Source organism: Chiloscyllium plagiosum, chromosome 21 (assembly GCF_004010195.1).
Source record: "Chiloscyllium plagiosum isolate BGI_BamShark_2017 chromosome 21, ASM401019v2, whole genome shotgun sequence".
NCBI lineage: Eukaryota > Metazoa > Chordata > Chondrichthyes > Orectolobiformes > Hemiscylliidae > Chiloscyllium > Chiloscyllium plagiosum.
The window spans coordinates 29,726,591-29,750,233 of NC_057730.1; the positions used below are offsets into that span (position 1 = coordinate 29,726,591).

General features: G+C 40.8%; 1 protein-coding gene across 3 annotated transcripts in view; it reads left to right on the plus strand.

The window, feature by feature from the left end:
- Positions 1-15,274: 15,274 nt before the first annotated feature.
- unkl (unk like zinc finger) overlaps positions 15,275-23,643 on the plus strand; it is a 125,423-nt gene continuing 117,054 nt past the window's right edge. For 2 of the 3 annotated variants that reach the window (XM_043711634.1, XM_043711635.1), the window contains exons 1-2: positions 15,282-15,595; positions 15,863-16,072. In XM_043711634.1, the coding sequence (XP_043567569.1) occupies positions 15,531-15,595; positions 15,863-16,072 (275 nt within the window). In that variant the 5' untranslated portion in view covers positions 15,282-15,530. Of the gene's footprint in view, positions 15,596-15,862; positions 16,073-23,643 lie in introns of all 3 variants that reach the window. The other variant, XM_043711632.1, reaches the window with a different exon arrangement.

Consider the following 23,643-nt stretch of genomic DNA (forward strand, 5'->3'; position numbering starts at 1 on the left):
CTATCAGAGTGTTTTTACTGATGGATTTGGGTAAGATAATTAGCCATAGTTAACAAAGAACCATTGGCATCTCTATCCATTAGAGAAAGAAAACTGGTCATAAGTAGGTTGGGGGGGCGCCACAACTGTGGGACAAATTGAGGAGGAAGGGCCTCCATGAAATACCACAGCCAGCGTGGGGATTGAATCCACATTGTTAGCATTATTCTGAACTACTGTAGTTACCTAGCCAACTGAGCTAAATTACAGATTAATTTGGGGAGTGAAATGGAGCAGGGGAAAATACTGACAGGAGCAGGAAGGGGAAGTGGATGAGGAGGCAAGGTGTGGGTGTGGAAAATAAGTATTTTACAGTCAATCGGAACTGTGGTCTAAATTAGGCCCAGGAGGTACAGAATGGAGAATAAGTTGGAAAGTGCAATTTTAGCTCTAGCTCCCTAACAGTGGGATTCCTGTCGAGTCTAATACATGCCTTCAAAAAGAAATTTCAATATCTTGTTAATGTGACAAAGAAGTTGAAACAAGCTTGTTAAAAGTGATCAATATTCAAAATGGTACATTAAATACAATTTGGTGACTGAAAGAAGTTGTTTGATACAGGCTGATGCTCGTACACTGCCACATTAAAGCTCTCTCTCTCAGGTCACAGCTCCTTTATCTTTTCCCTGAATCCTGAGTGTTTCTCCGATTCCCTCTGCGTCTGACTTCACTTTATTGGAATTGTAGAAATAAATTGGACATTTAACTGATGCCCCATCTGGCAGGTCAAATGAATGATGCTTGAAGAGCTGAGAAATTCTCCTCATGTCTTGAGCCAACATTTCGCATTCATTGAAGATCAACAAAGCAGATTAACAAGTCATTTATCATATACTTATTGGTGAATACTTTATGTGTGCTTTCACTTCAATAATTGTGACAGCATTTAAAAATCAAATTTGCATTAAATGGTTTGAGACATTGTCTTCACTGTTGTTAATGTCACAAAGCACAATGTAATTGCACGTTTGCACCAAAAGAGGGAGCTGCCCTGAAGGAAAGTCTGGGACTGGAAGGAAACACCTGCTGCATTCAGAGACAATAGGTTTCAGTCAATACAAACAGAATATATGAGGATGCAGAATGAGGGGCTACTGATATGAGATCAATAGAATCATTAAATTATAGAATTATACAACAGCAGGAGGCTCAATAAAGGGGAATGGGGCAATAGTGATTGGAACAAGGTCAGCCAGGTGGATCACGAAGAATACGAGTTCCCTGATTGGAGCTGTCAACCTGGTCCAATCAGGGAGTCCTGGCTGACAGGTACAAACAGAAGTGTCAGAGTTCTGCTCACTTTAGGAGCCAGCTCTGAGCTAACTTAGTGTCATCTACTGTGCACATATAAATAAAGGACGACTTAGAGATGGGATACCAGCTTTCGTGGATTAATTCTGTGTCAATGAGAGTGGGATCACTCCTGAAGAAATTCAGTTGCAACAGTTGTTTTTGAGTTAGGGCAAGAATTTCTGGCATCATGCTGCTATTTGGAAGGCTTGACTCATTCAATTCTGCTGTCAAAAGATAGGTCCAGAATGTAGAGATAATCTTTCTGGACAAATAACATGGGGCAGACGAAAAACAATGAGTAATTCTCCTGACAGCTTGTGGACTCATGGCTTTTTTGTTTATTAGAAGCCTAACTTTCCCTGAGGTACCAGATACTAAAACCTTTCAAGAAGGGACGGATTTAGTTAAGGAATATTACAACCCCAAGCCTCCTCTAATTCTGAGACACTATTGGTTTTATTGGTCAGTTCGTGATCCAGGGGAATCTGTATCAGGTTAAGACAGAGGCATGTAATTTTGGTTTAACCCTCAGTGAGATGCTGAGAGATCGTTTGGTATGTGGTATTAATAATCAAGCAAACACACCTACTAGCTGAAGCCCAACTGGACTTCAAACAGGCACTACAACTGGTTTTGTCATTAGAAAATGTGACAAGTGGAGCATACGAATGACAAGGTATGCCAATGGAAGTGTACAGCCTCGTCAGACCAACTGAGCTTGGGGGAACACCACTTGAGTGAAGGCAACTGCATAGCCTCACTCAGGACATATCCTGAATAGAGGAACTCTCGAGGCAACCCACAGCAAAACCCCAAAACAAAGCCAAGCCTCGGTTAAATGGTTAAGATTTTCTTGAGGATTCAGGCTGGCAGGCCATTATAGTTGCTGCCAATATCCAGACTTGAGACAGCAAAAGAGTCCCACTGGACCTGAACTGAGTAAATGAAGTCATAGGCCAGAATCCAGGAGAGTGCACACCCTGGAAAGCCCACCAATATCTGGCTTGGAATAGTTAACTTGCTTAGCAACATCCAAATCAGAACCAATCAAAATAAACATTTGGTTAAATGGTCTACAAAGTCCTACAAGGCCCACCCAGTTACATTTGCCTTAGCTGCAAAAGTAGAGGCAGAAATCAGGAGGTTGGAAAGCAAAGGAATCATTAAAGCAGTACAGTTTGCAGAATGGGCAGCACCGGTCGTACCGATTATGGAGCCCAATGTGGCAGTTTGTCTTTGTGGGGATTTTAAACAAATAGTTGACCACTTTTCACAGCTGGATAAATACCCAGCAATCCCTTGCATAGAGGACTTATACACAAAATTGGCATAAGCCATGCATATCTGCAATTGTGATCAGATCAGAATTACCAAATGTATGCTACAATTAACACCCATTAGGGTTTGTATCAATATACGAGATTGTCTTTTGGGGTATTATCAGCCTGTGCCATTTTCCAGCAGACAATGGAGAATATTTTACAAGGTCTAACCAGGTCGCATTTATCTGGATGGCATGCTAATAATCAGGAAGACCAATAAAGAGCATTTAGAAAACTTGGACAAAGTGTTTAGATGTTTCTCCAAGGCAGATGTACACCTTTAGAAGGAACAATGTGTGCTCCAGGGACTCCAAGTGACCTATTTTGGCTACAGAATCGACAAGACAAGGTTACACTCATTGGAAGGAAAAGTGAGGGTGATCAAAGGTGCTTTGGTTACCATGTCCGTTCCCAGCTTAGGTCTTTCCTTGGGTATATGAATTATTACAGAAAATTCATGTGTAACCTGGCCTCCATCTTGGCACCTGTATATCTGCTGTTGAAAAAGGTTAGCTTTGGAAATGGTCTTGCAGCCAAAATGTAGCCTTTAGGGAAGTGAAGAAGCAGTTGTCAGAGGTGTTGGCACACTACAATTCCAAGCGAGATGTGATGCTGACAAGCAATGTCTCCCCCTACGGGTTCAGGGTACTGTTGGCTCACAGATGGCCTAGCAGAGAGGAAAGCCTGATAGAACATGCTTCCCAGATTTTCATTGATGCCTATCGAAGATATGTCCAGATAAAGAAGAAAGGTTTGGCAGTCATCTTTGATGTGACAAAGTTCCACCAATATCTTTATGGATGTAAATTTGTAATAATAGCAGACCACAAACTCCTGCTAGGGCTACTCAAAAAGGACAAGATCGTGCCGCCATAGCTTCAGGTTGAATTCAATAGTGGGCTCTCATTTTGAGTGTTCACAATTACAAGTTAGAACACTGTCCAATTTGCCAAGTGGCAAATGCGGATGCATTGAACTGCCTACCACTTGTGGATATAGCACCGGTGCTGCCATCGTGAGAAATGTCCATTCTGGTGTTAAACTTTCTGGACACCCTTCCGGTCACTGCTGACAATATCAGACTGTGGACTCAAAAATATCCCATCCTGGCAAAACTAAAACAGCTGGTGTGATGAGGAAGCAAAAGGTTATCACAACCTTTCTGGACCCAGTGAGACTAGATCACCATAGATGACAGCACATTAGTATGGGGAAGTAAGAGCGATTGTCCCGAGCAAAGGTTGCTGCTAGCAACTGGCTGAACTCCACCAGGGCCATTTAGGTGTTTCAAAAATTAAATGTTGTTGAGAAATTATGTCTGGTGGCCAGGATTGGATGCCAACATAGTCACATTGATGGGGCAGTACCCAGAGTGCCAACAAGGACAAAAATTACCACCACCAGCAGCTCCTCCCACATTTGTGGGAATAGCCAGGTAAACCCTGGACATGGTTACACATCGACAATGCAGGTCCTTTCATGGGCTGTATGTTTTTAGTCATGCAGACTCTCACACAAAGTGATTGGACATGTATAGAGTTCATTCGTCAAACATGGGAATGATGATTGAAAAGTTGTGAATATCTTTTGCAATACACTAGCTCCCCAAAGTGTTGGTCACAGACAACCGGCCATCATTTACTAGTAAGGAATTAAAATATTTCATGAAGTCAAATGGCATGAAAGGACAGCTCCATACCATTCTTCATCCAATGATCTGCTGGAAAAAGCAGTCCAAACTTTGAAGGCAGATTTAAAGAAACAGCCTATAGCTTCATTCACACCAAACTGTCCTGGTTCCTGTTTGATTATATTATTACCCTTCACGCAATCATAGAGATAACTCCAGTTAAGTTGCTAATAGTGAGAATACTCCAAACCAGGTTAAAACTAATCTTCCTGAAATTAAAATTTTAATTGTGGTAAAGTCTTCATATTTCTATAATGTACAATCACTGATAAAAACACAAGTTAAGTCACAGCTAGTGATAACATAACCTGTTTGCCCTTCTATGCCTCAATTACTAATGGTCAGGATCATGTATGCTGTGTTATCTGGCCTGTTACAGTCAGGATCCAAATCCCTCTGTTCCTTTTTCTCATTTATTGTGTACCTATGCTCCCTTGCCTTGTTTGCCCTTCACAAATGCATTACCTCTCATTTCACTGGATGGAGTTCATTTGCTACTATTTTGCTCAACTAACCAATTTTTTGCTCACATACTACAGTCCACAGATGTATTTCTCACTGTCAACTATGTGAATCAGCTCCAAACTTCGATAAATGTAGGGGGTATGTAAGTCAAAATCATTGATACAATAGAAACCTAACAATCTAGTTCTGAACCCAGTGGCTAAAAGCAGTCTTCGGCCTTTGCACTTTGGTTCTTGCCATTAAGTCAATTTGAAATTCACCTTTCCACTTTCTGTTGGATTCCCGGGACCTTTACTTTTTGCACAGCAGACTTCGTTAAAAGCCTTAATCTGCATGGATTACATCTCATCAATTTTGTCGTCCATCAAGGTTAGGCTGATCGGCCTATAATTACTTACTCTCTTCATTGGTCCTGCTTTAGCAGTGATAAAATGTTAGCAGCATTATGGCACCATGCCTGTAGCCAGAGATGATTGGAAAATTATGGTCAGAGCTTATGCTATTTTCTCCCGGTGACTTGTGACACATTTCATGCATGTCTGGTCATTTATTCATAATGTCAAAATCTTAATATTTCCTCCATCTCAATGGTTATGTCATCAAATATTTTATACTCTTTCTTTTTAAATACAATTGTCTCCATTTTATGTGAAGACAATTCCTTAAGAATCATGCCCATACCATGCCTTCATATACTGGTTCCTTTTTTGATCCCAATAGGCTATATTTCTTTTAAAATTATTTTCTTGCCTTTTATCCATTTATGAATCATTTTTGGGTTTTGCCTAATTTTACTTGCCAAATTCTTTGTCCTCTGAATTCTCTCTTTAATGTCATAGAATCATAGAATCCCTAGAATGTGGAAACAGGCCCTTCAGCCCAACAAGTCCACACCAACCCTCCAAAAAGAGTAACCCAACCAGCCTCTTTCCCCTGACCCTATATTTACACTGACTAATGCACCTAATCTACACATCCCAGAACACTATGGGCAATTTAGCATAGCTAATTCAACTAACCCCCACATCTTTGGACGGTGGGAGGAAACCAGGCCTGGAGGAAACTTGCGCAGATATGAGGAGAATGTGCAAACTCCAACAGACAGTCGCCCAAGGCTGGAATCTCTGGGTCCCTGGCACTGTGAGGCATCAGTGCTAACTACCCAGCTACTGTACCACCCCTGTCAATTGTCACCTTGACAATTTCTATATTCCTTTTGGCTTCCATTTTTTGCCTTATCCTCTGTACTCTGTATGCTCTTTGATGTCCAGGATCATCTAGATATGTGATTCCAACCTGCACTTGTAGGAATGTATTTGTTCTGAAACCTCTTTAAACAGTTTTCACTGTTCTGACACCAGTCTATCTGCAAGTGGTTGTTTCCAGTCTATGTTTTCTAAATCAACCCTCAACTTAGTAAAATTGACTCTTTCCTCGAATGAAAAAGTAAAGTCTTGATTCACCTTTGTCCTATTCCCCAACTATGTTAAATAGAACTGAGTTATGATCATGACTATCAAATGCTCTAATGCTGCTATCCCTTTATGTGTCCAGCTTCATCTCTACAACCCAATGACAGCTGCCCATTTTCATGTTGAACTTGTTATAGACTAACAAACCAAAGTTCCATTTAATGCATTAATTTAGAATTCTGAAACTTTTATAGTGATATCAACCCAATTAATATTAGGGTAATTGACATGCTATTGAAATCTTTATTATTTTAGTTCTCATGCTTATCAGTTTTGGTTCGGTGCTGTCGATTGTGTGTTGAGAGCTGAAAGTGACCTTTGGAGTGCGAGCAGCAACTTTTTTTTAAATAAGAAGAGAACCAAGAAACAGACTTTTTTAATGAGGTCAGGTCTGGAAGTTAATTGCAAGTTAATGCTTGATGAATACTGTCGACATACCAGTTTCAAAGATGAATTATGCTCAAATAGATGACAAATATTTTAATGTTAACAGGGGTCTCAGAGGAAGAGGAGAAAGTGAGGTCTGCAGATGCTGGAGATCAGAGCTGAAAATGTGTTGCTGGAACAGCGCAGCAGGTCAGGCAGCATCCAGGGAACAGGAGAATCGACGTTTCGGGCATAAGCCCTTCTTCCTGAACATAAGCTGGAAGAACCTCCAGCTAGGCACAACATCATTAGGCTGAATTTAACAATTTTAGAATATGAACACTTTGTCCTTTTGTTGGTCATTTGTACATCAAAACAACCCCGAACACTACAACCGCAATCACAGCCCTAGGTCGTGTCCTGTATGGGCTGATCGTAGCACAGCCAATCCATTTTCAAACATTTAGACTTCTTGTTAGCACCCTATCTCTGTCCCTCAGCTTATCATCAGCTCTTCGTTTACCTCGCTCTCTCCACTCACATCTGCCACTGGCCTCACCTGTTTTCTCACATCTCACTTCGCCCATATATTCCACCCCTCTCCAGCTATCTTCACTCGTGATGAAGGGTCACTGGACTTGAAACATTAACCGTTTTCTGCCACCCCGTTAAAGGAAGGGTATTATTAAACTGGAGAGGGTTCAGAAATGATTTACCAGGATGATGCCAGGAATGGAGAGTTTGAGATATAAAAATAGACTGATATTGCTGGGACTCTTTTTAGTGGAGCACAGAGGGTTAAGGAGAAAGTGAGGTCTGCAGATGCTGGAGATCAGAGCTGAAAATGTGTTGCTGGAAAAGCGCAGCAGGTCAGGCAGCATCCAGGGAACAGGAGAATTGACGTTTCGGCCATTCCTGAAGAAGGGCTTATGCCCGAAACGTCGATTCTCCTGTTCCCTGGATGCTGCCTGACCTGCTGCGCTGTTCCAGCAACACATTTTCGTCTCAGAGGGAGACCAGTGTCAACCAGTCAAACAAAGAGAAACTGAAGTTCGAACTAGTTGTGCATTTTGTCAGAAGGATTATGACTGCCAAAGTTACAGGATGGAAGTTTAGTTGCTCCCCGATTATCCTCTCACTATCAACTTATGGAAAGTTCAAGAATAGAATCTCAGTTATGTATTAAGCAATATTCTTCAGAGTCTACTGGAAATTATTTGGATTGACCAATGTCTTTGTTCACCAAATAAGGTGAAATCCCATGTGCCTGTGATATTACAGATTGTGGAAACTGCTTAAGTGAACTGGCTAGTTACATTTCCTTTATTTTTCTTTAATTTATCTCTTAATTGTGTCTCTTTATATATGCGTAAGTGGGGCCTACAATCAAAGATTGCATTTAAGTCAGACATTTATTAGATTACCTTGTTATCTAACTTTGTTTTTTGCTAAAGCTACTGTATTACTAATAAATTGTTAATTCTTTTGTTTAAGCAATAAACTTTGCATCAAGTGTCAGTTATTCACAAAGTCCGGGTAGAAACCATTGGGGCAACTTTGAGGATCATTGAGTTTTTTTGTTTTATGTTTTGCAAGTAAAGGGAGAGGGAGGTTGATTTGAATTGACTCTCTGCCTCGGTGTTGAAACAATATCTTTTTATTACTGCCATAGTGGTTTTGCAATTATCATCAATTTATCTCCATCTTCCTCTTCTATGTCCCTCCATGTATTCAGATAATCTGTTGTACACGTACAGTATTGTGATTTCCCTGAAAGTGCACTCTAAACTTGTTCTTCTAGTTACCTAGTCACTGATGCATGAAAACAAAACATCACTAATTAGTTCTGACCCTTTTAACCTCATTAGCTTCAGTAGAAAAAAAAAACTAATTTCTTCTCTTTTATAATTGTAAACTTGAATTCTGATGGCATCCCAATGCATCTGCAATGCATCCTTTCCAGTAATACTATATCCTTCTAACAATAAAGTCTTGTAAATTGTTCACAATATTTTAGTTACTTTACATAAGGAAGGGCAACAAACCCGGATTAAAACTATTTTTAATGACAAATCGACTACTGATGTCAGGATCTTAACCAGAATATAAGCATGCAGATGAAGCTACTATACCTCAACTGAGTCATGGCACTGATGTATACAGGTTCCATAGGCACCAGTAACCAAATGTGTCATTAATAAGAATGACAGGTTCCAGCTAGAGATTACAGGATAAACCATGAGAATTTAACCCCAGTGAACAGTTCACCAAGGAAAGTTTACTTTGATATCGATACTTATTATAGATACTAATAGCAACACAGGAGGCCAATTTGGCCAAGTGACTCCATACTGACTCCTTCTAAAATCATCCAGCATCTTGCGACTAACAAGTTACTTCAGTAGCTGTTAAATCATTTAATCAAGGGATTGGATAAAAATGGTTTAGAAAGTGAATTGTTTTGTTTTTCCACAGTCACCTCAACTTCAAATGATTGAGAAGAATTTGCAAACTATGCCAATAATCAGGATTTCACAAAATTGAGTGCAACTTTACAAGAAAATTGTATCTTCTATTTCACTTTGATGTTTTCGATAGGCAGGGTACATCTTTAAATCAACAAAGATTTTAATATTGTCATTTTTCTGTGGAAAATTCGAGGACAAAACTTTGATCCAGGAGCTGGGAGGTCTAATATTTAATACTGGACACATCATAAATGTGTTTACAAATAAGGTTTTTCAAACATTTAATTTGGCACAGATTCAAGCTTTTTTTTCTTTTCTGCATATACTTGCTTAAGTTAGCCTCATCAACCACTGAGCCCTTCAGAGCAAGAGCATAATTACAATGTGCAAAAGGTGTTTCCTCCATTGTATGGAGCAGAAGACTGAAAAATAAAAGTGAATAATCAAGAGAGAGGAGAGTCAGGGCAATAGCACTTTACTTCTCTTCAAGATCCAGAGGTAGGGCCAACCAGCAATCCCATGCTCCTTTTCAACTTTAACTCCAAATTTTGATCAAAACGTGTAACTTAGCAAGATTGTGGCAAAAATATGCACTTTTTAAATTTCTAATTTTGTGATGTCCCTTTGAAGCTGAGTGATTGAACAGAGGTCTGAAGATTATCCAAAATGAACCGGGGTGTTATCAGATCTACATTTGTTGCTGTGATCTCCACAGAAGTGAATTCCTGACGAAGTTGAACACAATATTTGAACAACAATTCTGGTCTCCTTCCTATCAGAAGGATGTTTGAAACTTCAAAAAATTTATAAGGATGTTGCCAGGGTTGGAAGATTTGAGCTATAGATACAGTTTGAATAGGCTGGTGCTGTTTTTCCTGGAGCGTCAGAGGCTGAGGGGTGACCTTATTGAGTTTATAAAATCATGAGGGGCACGGATAGGATAAATATGTCTTTCCCCTGGGGTGGGGGAGTCCAAAACTAGAGGGTATAGGTTTAGGGTGAGAGGGGAAAGATATAAAAGAGACCTAAGGGGCAGCTTTTTCATGCAGAGGGTGGTACGTGTATGGAATGAGCTGCCAGAAGAAGTGGTGGAGGCTAGTACAATTGCAATATTTAAAAGGCATCCGGATGGGTATATGAATAGGAAGGGTTTGGAGGGATATGGGCCGGGTGCTGACAAGTGGGACTTGATTGAGTTGGGATATCTGGTCGGCATGGACAAGTTGGATCAAAGGGTTTGTTTCCGTGCTGTACATCTCTATGACTCTATATACAAAGCTGATAACTTGTTTAGTTTGTAACTGGGTGGCAACTCCTTTTTTTTTAATTTGAAAAGTCAAATCATGAACACCAACATTAAGGGTATCCAGCATTTCCTTTCTGAGCAATAGGGAGCAGCAAAAGAATTTCTGACCAGTTAAAAATACCTCGAGTCTATTTGACAAACTCAGCAGAAACAGCTTGGCAGGTCTGGTAAAAGAGAAGTCCTGTCTCTTCAGAAGATATCCACAGAGGTTAATGCTTAAGATTTGTAATCTGTTTCTTTACCTTTTTAAGAAATTTGCTAAAAGGACATTTAAATGAAAATATTTGTTCACATTCATTTAATACATTTACTACATATTTGAAATTTTGTCTGTTTAATGTTAATAAAAACAAAGGAAAGGCTAGAAATGCTGAGCAGGTTATGGGAGAATCTGTGTGGAACTAAATGGACTTAACATTTCAGGTCTGTAAACTTTCATCAGAAGTAAGAAAAATTAGAGACTTAATAGATGGTCTATTTGATATGTTTCAGAAGAATCAGGAGGAATCCTTTGGTTAGTGGGATAGAACATAGAAAAGTACAGCACAGAATAGGTCTTTTGGCCCATAATATTGTGCCAAGGATTATTCCTAATCTTAAATAAAGTAACCTAACCTACGCACCCCTCAAGTCACTGCTGTCCATGTGCATGTCCAGCAGTCGCTTAAATGTCCCTAATGACTCTGCTTCCACCACCACTGCTGGCAATGTATTTCAAGCATTCACAACTCTCTGCATAAGGAACGTACCTCTGATGTCCCCTCTACATCTTCCTCCTAGTATCTTAAAATGGTGACCCCTCATGCCAGTCAATCCTGCCCTGGGGAAAAATCTCTGGCTATTGACTCTATCCAAGCCTCTCATTACCTTGTATATCTCAATCAGGTCACATCTCTTTGTCCTTTTCTCCGGAGAGAAAAGTCCGAGCTTAGTCAACCGCTCTTCATAAGACAAGCCCTCCAAATCCAGGCAACATCCTGGTAAACCTTCTTTTCACCCTCTCCAAAGCCTCCATATCTTTCCTATAATAGAGCGACCAGAACTGGACACAATATTCCAAGTGTGGTCTCACCAGGGACTTGCAGCTCTTACACTTGATCCCCCTGTTAATGAAGGCCAAAACATCTTTTGCTTTCTTAACAACCCTATCCACATGGGTGGCAACTTTGAGGGATCTATGCACTTGAACATCAAGATCCCTCTGTTCTTCCACACTGCCAAGAATCCTGTCTTTAATCCTATATTCAGCATTCGTGTTCGACCTTCCAAAATGCATGACTTTGCATTAATCCAGGTTGAACTCCATCTGCCATTTCTCAGCCCAGCTCTGCATCATGTCTATGTCGCGCTGCAGCCTGCAATAGCCTTCGATACTATCAACAGCACCTCCAACCTTTGTGTCATCGGAAACTTTACTAACCCATCTCTTAATCTCCTCATCCAAAAACTACAAAGAGCAGAGGCTAAAGAACAGAGCACTGCGGGACCCCACTCAACACTGACCTCCAGGCGGAATACTTTCCATCTACAACCACTCTCTGCCTTCTGTCAGCCAATCAATTCTGAGTTCAGACAGGAAAATCTCCCTGTATCCCATACCTCCTGACTTTATGAATGAGCCTACCATGGGAATCCTTATCAAATACCTTGTTGAAGTCCATATATACCGTATCCACTGCTCGAACTTTGTCGATTTGTCTCATAACCTCCTCAAAGAACTCAATAAGATTTGTGAGGCACGATCTGCCCATCACAAAGCCATGCTGACTGCCTTTAATCACTCTATGCTTTTCCAAATAGTCATAATCCTATCCCTCAGAATTCTTTCCAAAACCTTGCTGACCACAGATGTAAGACTGACTGCTCTGTAATTGCCAGGGATTTCCCTATTCCCCCTCTTGAAAAGAGGAACAACAATCGCCTCCCTCCAATCCTCTGGTTCGACTCCGTGGAGAGTGAGGAAGCAAAGATCTTTGCCAGTGGCTTAGCAACCTCATTTCTCATTTCCTGGAGCAACCAAGGATAAATCAATTTTGATTTGTTCAAGGCTGTTTCCCAGCTCCTCGAAGTTCTCATTCACAAGGTCCCTTTCCTTAACGAAAACCGAAGCAAAAAACTTGTTTAGGGCTTCCCCTAACTGCTCAAACTCCATGCACAAGTGCCCTACGCTATCCTTGATTGGCTCTACCATCTCTCTGATCGTGCTCTTATCCCTCATGTATGAGTAAAATGCCTTTGGGTTCTCCCTAATCCTTCTTGCCAAGCCTTTCACGTGCCCCCTGCTGGCTCTCCTCAATCCACTACTGAGCTCCTTTCTAGTAAGCCTGTAATCCTCCAAAGCTGTGCTAGATCCTTGCTTCCTCCACTTGATGTAAGCTGCCTTCTTCCTTTTGACTAGAAGCTCCTCTGTTCTTGTCATCCAAGGCTCTTTAATCTTACTTCTTCTTACCTGTCTCAGAGGAACGAATTTGTGCACCACTCCAACAATTGCTCCTTAAAAGTCTCCATATGTCTGTTGTGCCCTTTCTGTGAAACAATTGCTCCAAATCTGTACTTTCCAACTCCCGTCTAATAGCGTCATAATTCCCTTTCCCACAATTAAATATCTTCCCTCGGTAACTGCTCCTTTGCCTAACCAAGGTTATGGTAAATGTGAGGCAGTTGTGGTCACTGTCACCAAAGTGTTCATATTCATTTTTCTAAACCAGGCTTTGGAGTTGTGAATTGGAATGGGAAGGCCACCAAATCGCTAAAACAAACGGTAAAGACGCGTGAAGTGATTTGAAACATTATTGTATCATAATGTTATTATTATTTTGCTACTTGTTGACTCATCCAGACAGAGATGTGAACTTTCAAAAGTAATTTTAGCTCCACATGTTAAAATGGGTTGTAATCTATGAAAATATTCTATTATATATTGACATTTAGAATATTTCCCGAAAGTGGAGTTGCTGTTTGTTCGGGAACTCAAGCTAAAATCAAATCCTGTTGGAGGAATTAAAATATTTATAAACGGTGACCTAAGATCAGCATCGCGGTGATCTCGGGATTCAAAGGTAAGAAAAGCCCCGAAAAGGGTCGGCATCAGCGGGAAATATATGTCACAAAATTTTGGGCCGTGTCTCTTGTTCACGAGTAAGGATTGTTTCATCCAGGACTTTCAGTGTTCGAATTGAGATATCAGGGTTTGTTTGGAATTGTGGAATACATAAAAACTTCAGGGTACCTGCTTCGGCCCTCACAAACATCCGTTAAATAGGTGACTCCGCCATCAGATTTCTCGTGGAATCGGTAAGAAACACTGTTGCGTATACAGCCATGCAAAGTGGCTGAAGCATTTCCAGAAATGTTGACTACAGTTTTGAGTTGCACTGGGGGAGTGCCAGTATGTGCTTGGTCCTTATGGAAGTACTTATTGGTAATTTTTCAAGGTAAAGAATCTACAGTTGAGGTGCATACTGTTGAGGACCCAGAGATAAGAGCAGACTGATTTGCCAAAGATACAATTCGGTTAAAATTGTAAATTAAACCCTGTGGACGCCGGAGTTTTGCAGTAGTCTACGAATGTCCGACAGTTTATACTTGGTTTTCTTGATAACAGACAGGTGTGGGGTTTAATGTACGATTTTGAAACGCGTAGGTTCGCTGATTTGTTCGCTTGTACATAAACACATTCAGTCCAAGTTCGGGGTTTGGAGTGACTAAATTCGGAATCTGGGTTGGACAGCAACAATTTTTTTCACAGCCGTAATTGCTGTTCAGGATACGGTGCCTCGGCGACATTCCTGCTTTTCCAGCACCAATTCTAATCTAGACATTTAAAGCGTCAGCCCATTGTATTGTTCAAAGATCATAGAATTCTCCTGGAATTCGAAATATTCTTCCCTCAGCGAAATCAACAAAACCGTTTTCCCTGCTTATTTACCCTTTTGACATTTTTAGTACTTCAATAGTAGTGAAATGGTTTATCGAATAACAAACACCACCTCATTTCTAAGTATTGTCTGAAGAGGTTTGCAATATTATTGCATCGTAGGATTTTATTTGCAGTTAGCCATTGGATGACAACCTACTGACTCATCGAAGGAGTGGGATGTGCCACTTTGAACGCAGCCGCAATTCACTGGTTAAATTAGGTTTATTATATGTCAACAAAGGCTGCGGTCGAAACAGAACAGTGGATTAATAATGTCACTTACATTTTCCTGAAGCTGACCACACAACACAGACGCAATTTTGCTGGAGTAACTTCTTTTTGAAAGTCGGACTGAGATTTCGATAGGTCCGAGGGCATATAAAGCTGATTTTTGTTGCGGTAAGCTATTTGTTCAATTTGTTAATTCATTAGAAATAACGGACACTGTCACTCGACACTGAAATTTGCCACCTCTGAGCGGCACGGAAGTGCATTCCAAAAACGGAATCATTGTTACAAGACTTGCATTTCTGCAGCGTGATTCATACCCTCAGGACTTCTTGCAGCACATGTACTTTAGATGTTAGTCTCTATTTTAATGTAAGGAATACTTCATGTGAGCATCAATTCTAAATTTGCCTTCAGTTTGAATCTGTAATTATACGGAGTAGATTTACAAAAAAGGGACGAGGAGTCAGAGAGATGTACAGCATTGAAACAGACCCTTCCGTCCAACCCGTCCAAATATCTATCCCAACCCAGTCTCGTCCCACCTGCCAGCACCCGGCCCATATCCCTCTAAACCCTTCCTATTCATAGAGTAGTTAACCTTAAAATTAAATAAATGCTATTCATGGATCCTGGCGAATCCATGGATTCTTCACGTTAAAAAAAAACTAAGTGAAAGTATTAAATTCTCCCCCCGAAAAAGGGTCTTTTGTTGGTTGTTAGATGATCCAAAACGTCAGGGCTCTTGTGCTCCAGTTATAGTGTAACTATCTCTGGACGAGAAGGTCGGGGTTCAAATGCCACTTGCTTCAAAGGTGTATTCCAAAAGAACACTTCGACACAGGTCCATTCGAAAATATTTACAGTACAACCACATGTCCCTGAACAAACATTTGAACCGTCCCGCCAATTACCCAGTGCGCATCGTGCTGCGCATGCGCAGTCCATTGTTTTGACTAAAAATGCCGTCGGTTTCGAAAGCTGCGACGAGCGCTTCTCCTCAGACGGAGAAACCGTCTCATTACACGTAAGTACCGATCCCGCCCGCAGCAGTTTCACCGCCACTGCATGCAGCGCAAGCCAATACTTGCCCGATGCTAAAAAGATAACGGCAAAAAAGTGCACCAACCACCCTTACCACCACCCCCCCCCCCCGCCCCCACCATTTAATTTAGCCCCGGAGCAGCGACCCTCCCCCGCACGGAGCGGAGCCCAGGCCCCGGGCCCATCAGGCCCAGATCCCCTGTCCGGCCCAACCGACAGCTGCTAATCTCGGGGATTTTTTCCCCCTCAGGTATTTGAAGGAGTTCCGGACCGAGCAATGCCCACTTTTCCTGCAGCACAAGTGCGCCCAGCATAGGCCCTTCACCTGCTTCCACTGGCATTTCCTCAATCAGCGGCGGCGGAGGCCCATCAGGCGGCGGGACGGCACCTTCAACTACAGCCCGGACGTCTACTGCACCAAATACGACGAGACAACCGGAATCTGCCCGGACGGAGACGAGTGAGTCGAATGGGTGTTGCTTTTTGGCGGATGGTGTTTTCGGAGAATGGGGAGATGAATCCGAATTCGCTCCCTCGGTTGTTGTGTTCCTGTCGCCGAAGGCTGTGGGTGTTTGTTTTGGCGGGCAACGTTTGTAGTTGAGGATAACTCACTCCTGTCACAGCTATATACAGTGGGCCGCGGACTGAGCGGGAGACTCACTATATTGTATATTTGTTTTGAATGTTGGTTCGTGTGGAGACTGGAGTTCACATCTTCCTTAAGTCCCCATGTTCTTGGGGTTGTATTTCAATGCACGAGTCCTGGGAGAGCGGATTCGTAAATTCTGGAAATGTAGTTACTTCGATGCGAAACCGTACGATATCTAAAGATAACGAACCTAACATTGCTTAAAATTATTCATTACTTAATTCGCAGCGACCTTTGATATAGACTGAATAGAGGTAAGCTTGCAGTGGCAAACTTTCAAGGCTAGACGTTGAGATATGGGAGTTGTTTTGTTTCAACGTGACTAAATGTTTGGCAATGTACGTATAGTTTTTGATCACAGATGAAACTTGAGATGTAGAACGTATATAGTTTTGGTTTCAGTATCTTTTTGTTTGCCTGGTATCAGGCTGATATTTTCAGAGTTACGTGTATACATTTTTTAGTTTGTGGGAGGAATTCTTGTTTGTAAATTATTTGTAGTTGAGAATTTATTGTTTTGTAAGACTTCTTTAAACTTTAGGCTTCTTAACATTTTCTGTTAAAAGAAATATCAAAATTAACAGTTTGCCTATATATCATCACTTTTCAATGCAGTTAGTTCTATACCATGTGGTGAGAGATCAGAGAGGTTATAGTCAGATTTTCTTTCCCTGAGCAACATTGACATAAAGGGATTGCAGTAGTTCTTTTCATGTGTGGTTCTCTTTATTGTATTTAGCCATGACAGCTATTTTCTCGTTTTTGCTGTAGTTTCTTTCCTTGTGCCTCTTTAATTCTCATGTTACATTTCCTGTGTGATAGTGCAATATAAATGTATATTGCATTTGGAGCTTTTGACATTTTTTGAATGTTGATGCTTAAGTTTAATGAAGTCATCATATTTTAATTGTAATGTTTTTTATAGGTAATTATTTTAGCAATGGAGACTGCACCCTAGCTGTATAAATTAGAATTTGAAATGGTGTTTTTTTTTCTGAAGTTCAAAGTTTTAACATTCATGGAGTCTGATAGATGTTAATCAAATATAAATTAGTAAACTGATGTAAACCTTCAAGGGTTTCTTTGGTGAGATGTCATGCATTCACGACTCACATAGTGCTTCAGAGCTTAGCTGGAGTAATCCATTCTGGAAATATGTAGCAAGGAAATTTATATTGTGTTTTTCATAATCTCAGGATGTCCTAAATTGCTTCACATCCATTTAAAGAGTCATGGCTATTGAAATTGTGATTTATTTGCAAACTATTTGTGACAAGCACAAACTAAATACCTTTTGAATATATTTGAAATGTTAGCAAATTTTGAGATGATTGAACTTATTTGAAATATTATTTGGATCCTTTGCAGTGACATGTTAGGTTATGCTGACAAAACCTTCTGTCAAACTAGACTATCTAAATAACTAATTTCAGACCAAACCTTTGAAAATATCACCCTTTAAAAATTTTATAAATGTTAACGGGAATTGAGTTGAATGTTTTAAATAGGTCAGACATTTTATAATGGCTAGCATATGCCATTCTGTTTTGCTGTAAAGTATCAGTTCAAAAAAAGTTTTACATTTAATCAGTTTCAAGTTTTATTTATAAGCTTTCTGCTAATTACTGTGGAATAGGGTCTCTGCTCATTTTTGTGGAAAAAGCTACTGGAAATTAATTTTTGCAGAGCATTATGTTTAAAGAAAGGATGGGACACTCAAAGTTCAGAATGTTTACCTTCACATATACCACCAACAAAATTTATATTTGTACAACGATTTTAATGTATCACAGTGCCCAAAGTGGGTGTGGAAAGCAAAATTTGACACTGAGCTACATTTGATTTTTCAGGCAAATGGCAAAAAGCTTGGTCCAATAGGTAGATTTTCGGCAATGCCTTAAGGAGGAAAAAGGTTCAAGAAGAATTTCTGGAAACTAGGCAGCTAAAGTTATAGCTTCCAAATGGCAGAACAGTTAAAATTGGGATTGCTTTAGTGACCAGAATTAGAAGAGGACAGGTATTGCAGGGTGGTGGGATTGGAGGAGATGGCAGTGATGGGAGACGGTAAGATCCTGGAATGAACTCAAATAATGAATGAGAATTGTAAAATTAAGGAATTTCTAACTGGGAGCCAGTCAGTGAATGAATAAGGGCTTGGTCATTTATTTTGGATGATCCGAAGTTTGGAAGGGGTGAACTGTGGGATGGCACATTGCTCATTTTTCATGGTAAAATGTCTTGACTTGCTTAAACCCGAATCTTTTTATCGGCAACAAATTATTTTAATTTATTAAAGGATTGTATCAAACTCTGTGGACCTGTTCCATATATGTTTTTATTCCAATTTAATTCCTTTTGGTTCATTATTTATGTAGTGACACGAGTGATTTTGATTTGATTTGGTCTATTTTTTTGATAGCAAAAATTGATTTTTATATTGAACTGCCATCTAAGTATTGTGTGCGACTGAATTTGTACTCTGGCCTACAGTATGTCATTGTGATGATTTATTAAGAAAGTTTTTAAAACAACTGTGAATAGTTCTGCTTTAATTTATACATGCAATATACCATCGAACAATAAATACATCTAACAAAATTGTTAGAATACAGAAGCAGGACATCAGCTGATTGTAGGCAAAAGTAAGGACCGCAGATGCTGAGATCAGAGTCAAGATTAGAATGGTGCTGGAAAAGCACAGCAGGTCAGGCAGCATCCGAGGGGCAGGAAAATCGACATTTCGGACAGGAGCTCTTCATCAGGAATGAAGCCTCATTCCTGATGAAGGGTTTACCCGAAATGTCAATTTTCCTGCTCCTTGGATGCTGCCTGACCTGTGCTTTTCTCGCACCACTCTAATCTTGACATCAGCTGATTGTGCCTATACCTGTTTTCCAAAGGAATGCTTCAGTTCCTTCAACCAGGACTAATATTTTGTTGCAGTACAAACTTACATTGTTTGCAAAATTTTGATTCTTTAAAAGTCCACCTTTCTCTGTTTAAAGAATGGGCTATCTCATGCTGTTGAACAGCAATACATGGGCGATTTTGGATCTCGGCGCCTTGGCAGGCGCAAGCATGGCCACCAATTAAAATTAGGCTGTTCAGCCCAACCAGTGTCTGCTAAGCAGTCAAATAGTTCTATTCACATTTACTTGCCTTGTTCCCATGTTCCTTTTGCACAGCTGTCCAAACTGAGTTTGCTATTTCATCATTAACCCTCAAAGTAATTCCATTGTCTAGAGATGCATTACACAGAAACAGATCCTTCGGTCCAACTCGTCCATGCTAACCATTTATCCTAACCTAATCTAGTCCCATTTGCCAGCACTTGGCCCATATTCCTCTAAACAGACATACAAGATAATGGGAGGATTAGATAGGGTGGACAGTGCAAGTCTTTTTCCTAGGATGATGACGTCAGTGTGTACGAGGGGGCATAACTACAAATTGAGAGGTGACAGATTTAAGACAGATGTCAGAGGCAGGTTCTTTACGCAGAGAGTGGTAAGGGCGTGGAATGCCCTACCTGCTAATGTAGTCAACTGTGGTGTAAAATTATGTCCCAATACATGTGTGAATCATAATGTAACACATGTATTGGGCCAAGCAATGGAATGTGGTGAAACTGGAAAAGTCTCCAGTTCGGTGAGTCTGCTCCGGGGTTACGTTTAACCGCCGAGCGTGGGTTGTTGGCAACCGCTCTACGAGAACTGACGGCTCCCAGTTCCGGTAACATGTAGAGTGAGTATAAGCCAGACCTGTTGTAAGTATGAGACCTGGTTGTGGCGACGCTGCGGGGGATAAAATGCTCATATTCTAGCAGACTCGCCTCTTGGTCGTTTGTTCTGTGTCAGACTACTCTCCTACGAACCTGACCTTGAGAATTTTTTAAAACATCAACTCAGCCACATTAGGGAGATTTAAATACTCCTTAGATAAGCACATGGATGATTTTGGGATAATGTAAGGGGACGAGCTGAGAATAGTTCACAGGTCGGCACAACATAGAGGGCTGAAGGGCCTGTTCTGCGCTGTATTGTTCTATATTCTATATATTCTAAACCTTTCCTATTCATATACCATCCATATGCCTTTTAAATGTTGCAATTGTAGCAGCCTGCACACTTCCTCTGGCAGCTCATTCCATATACGTGAAAATGTTGTCCCTTATGTCCCTTTTTAAATCTTTCCCCTCTCACCCTAACCTATGCCCCTTAGTTCTGGACTCCCCCACCCCAGAGAAAAGACCTTCTCTGTTTATCCTATACATACCCCTCATGATTTTATAAAGCTCTATAAGGTCACTCCTCAGCCTCTGACACTCTAGGGAAAACAACCCCAGCCTATTTAGCCTCTCCCTCATGTCAAATTCTGGAAACACACTTGTAAATCTTTTCTGAACCCTTTCAAGTTTCACAACATCCTTCCGATAGGATGGAGACCAGAATTGCACGCAGTATTCCAAAAGTGACCTAACCAATGTCCTGTGCAACCGTAACGTGACCTCCCAACTCATATACTCAGTGCTCTGACCAATAAAGGAAAGCATACCAAGCCACCTTCACCATTCTATCTACGTGCGACTCCACTTTCAAGGAACTATGAACTTGCACTCCAAGGTCTCTTTGTTGAGTAACAGTCCCTAGGACCTTAAAGTGTATAATTCCTGCTCTGATTTGCTTTTCCAAAATGCAGCACCTTGCATTTATCTAAATTAAATTCCATCTGCCACTCCTCAGCCCATCTGGTTTAGATCCTGTTCTGAAATTTCTCCTACCCTGTATTCTAAATCTCTTGCCTTGAACTTTACAAGATGATTGTTTCAAGTTGTCCTCTTAAATTTAAATTCAAATAATTCACTCTTAAAAAGCGAGATGGTAGTTTCCTGATTATCAAGGAGTGTAGTGGACAGAGGGATCTTGGAGTTCAGATTCACAGTTCTCTAAAAGTGGAGTCACAGGTAGATAGGGCAGTGAAGAAGGCTTTTGGCACACTGGCCTTCAGTCAGGGCATTGAGTATAGAATTTGGGAAGTTATGTTGCAATTATACAGGATGTTGATGAGACTGCATGTGTTCAGTTTTGGTCACCTTGTTAGAGAAAGGATGTTATTAAACTGGAAAGAGTGTAGAAGACATTTCTGAGGATGTTTCCTGAACCCACTGGTCTGAGTTACAGGGAGAGGTTGGACAAGATGAACTTTTTTTTTCTTTAGAATATAGGAGACTTCGGGGAACCTTTTATAAGGGTGTATAAGATCATGAGAGGCATTGAGAGGGTGAATGCACTCAGTATTTTCCCCAGAGTTGGAGAATCACAGACTAGAGGGCATCAGTTTAAGGCTAGAGGGGAAAGAATAAAAGAGAACCTGAGGGACAACTTTATTTTTACAGAGAATGTTACGCATATGGAATGAACTGCCAGTGGAAGTAGTTTATGCAGGTACTTTATCAACATTTAAAAGGCATTTGGACAAATACATGGATTGGACAGGATTAAAAGGATATGGGCCAAGTGCAGGGAAATGGGGTTAGAGTGGACAAACATTTTGGTTGGCATGGACCAGCTTGTGCCAAAGGGCCTGTCTTTGTGCTGTATGACACTGTCACCTCAGTTTGGAGAAATGTCCATGTGGTCTTTGATTGTGATGGGAAAGAAATTCAAATAGAAACTCGGTTGGTTGTCAAGTGGCAGTTTTACCACCTTTTACAATATGTCACAGAAGAAAGCAACAGCTGCTACTGAACTTGCAGGAGAGAAATTGGAACTTTGGCATAGTGGTATGCCACAAGGATCAGTTTTGGGTCCACTGCTTTTCGTTATTTACATAAATTATTTGGATATGAATATAGGAGGTATGATCTTGAACCATTACAGTGCAGAAAGAGGCCACTTGGCCTATCAGGTCAGCACCAACCCTCTGAAGAGCACCCCACCCAGTTCTCAGGCCCCTTGCCTATTCACTTAACCCTGCATTTGCCTGGCTAATCCACCTGCCTATACACCCTTGGACACTATGGATAATTTACCATGGCCAATCCACCGAACCTGCACAACTTTGGACAGTGGGGCGAAACTGGAGTGCCCGGTGGAAACCTATGCAGACATGAGGAGAAGGTGCAAACTCGACACTGATTGTTCTCCAAAGCCGGGATCAAACCCGGGTCCCTGCAACAGTGCTAACCACTGTCCATCCTTTTACAGATGACACCAAAATTGCTGGTGGAGTGGACAAGCAGGTTATGAGTACAATGGGACCTTGATCTATGTTAATGCGCTGAGAAGCGGCTAGTGAAGTTTAATGTCCATAAATATGAGGTGGGAAAACATCAGGGCAGAACTTATAAAGTTAATTGTAGGGTCCTGGGAGTGTTTTCAAACAGAGACCTTGGGGTGTTGGTACGTAATTCCTTGAAAGTGGAGTTGAGGGTCGAATGGGTGGAGAATGTGATGTTTGGCATGCTTGCCATCATTGTTTGGTGCATTTAGTACAGGAGTTGGGGTGTTACGTTGCTGCTGTACAGCACATTGGTTAGGCTGTTTTCAGAGTACTGCGTTCAATTTTGGTCTTCCTGCTATGGTGAATAATTTGATATTTATGTACATGATGTGGGTGTAAAAAGTGAAGTTTAAGCAGAAATCTTTTCTGTTGAATTTGTGAAACAAAATGGGAAAATTTTCATGAACCTTTGCTTCTGACATGAGAAGATTAGAATGGTTGTAGATTTTGACACATGCAGTGACACAAAAACAACGGTCCAATAGTTGACATCAGAGTCATTGTAATATATTTCAAGATGATGTTTTCAAAGTGCCTGTATTCTTGATGTTGGCTGTCTTGCTTTGGCACAGAGTTCATTCTAACTGATCTGGATGCTGTTCTGATGAACACCTTCCAGTGGCAGTAGTGAAGATGTGTCCCTCTCAACCTCATCTAACTTTAATGGGACATCTCGGGCAATGACTGCATTTGTGTAGTGTTTTGTAGAACCTTGGGCTGTTCCAGAGCGTTCCGCAAAACACAAAAGTCGAGTATTTTAAATGGACTCACTTTGTCATTTAGGAAATATGTAAATTGGCTACTACAAGATCCCACTGAGAGCAAATAGCAGTGTGATGATGATTGAAAGATGATAGTTGGCCAGGATTCTGCGATTCAGATGGAGGACATGTTGTCATGGGAATGGGCACCCAGGGCCATATCTAACCGCTCAAAATATAACTGCTCAAAATATAACCACTCAAATACACTACTCTCCCTCGATAATGCAAACAAAGCGCCAGCTTAGATGCACTTGGATCTCAGGAATGCAATATTAAATACGTGGGCGCAGGGAAATTTGCTCCTGAAATCCCCAAAATGCCTGGCAAAATTCATTC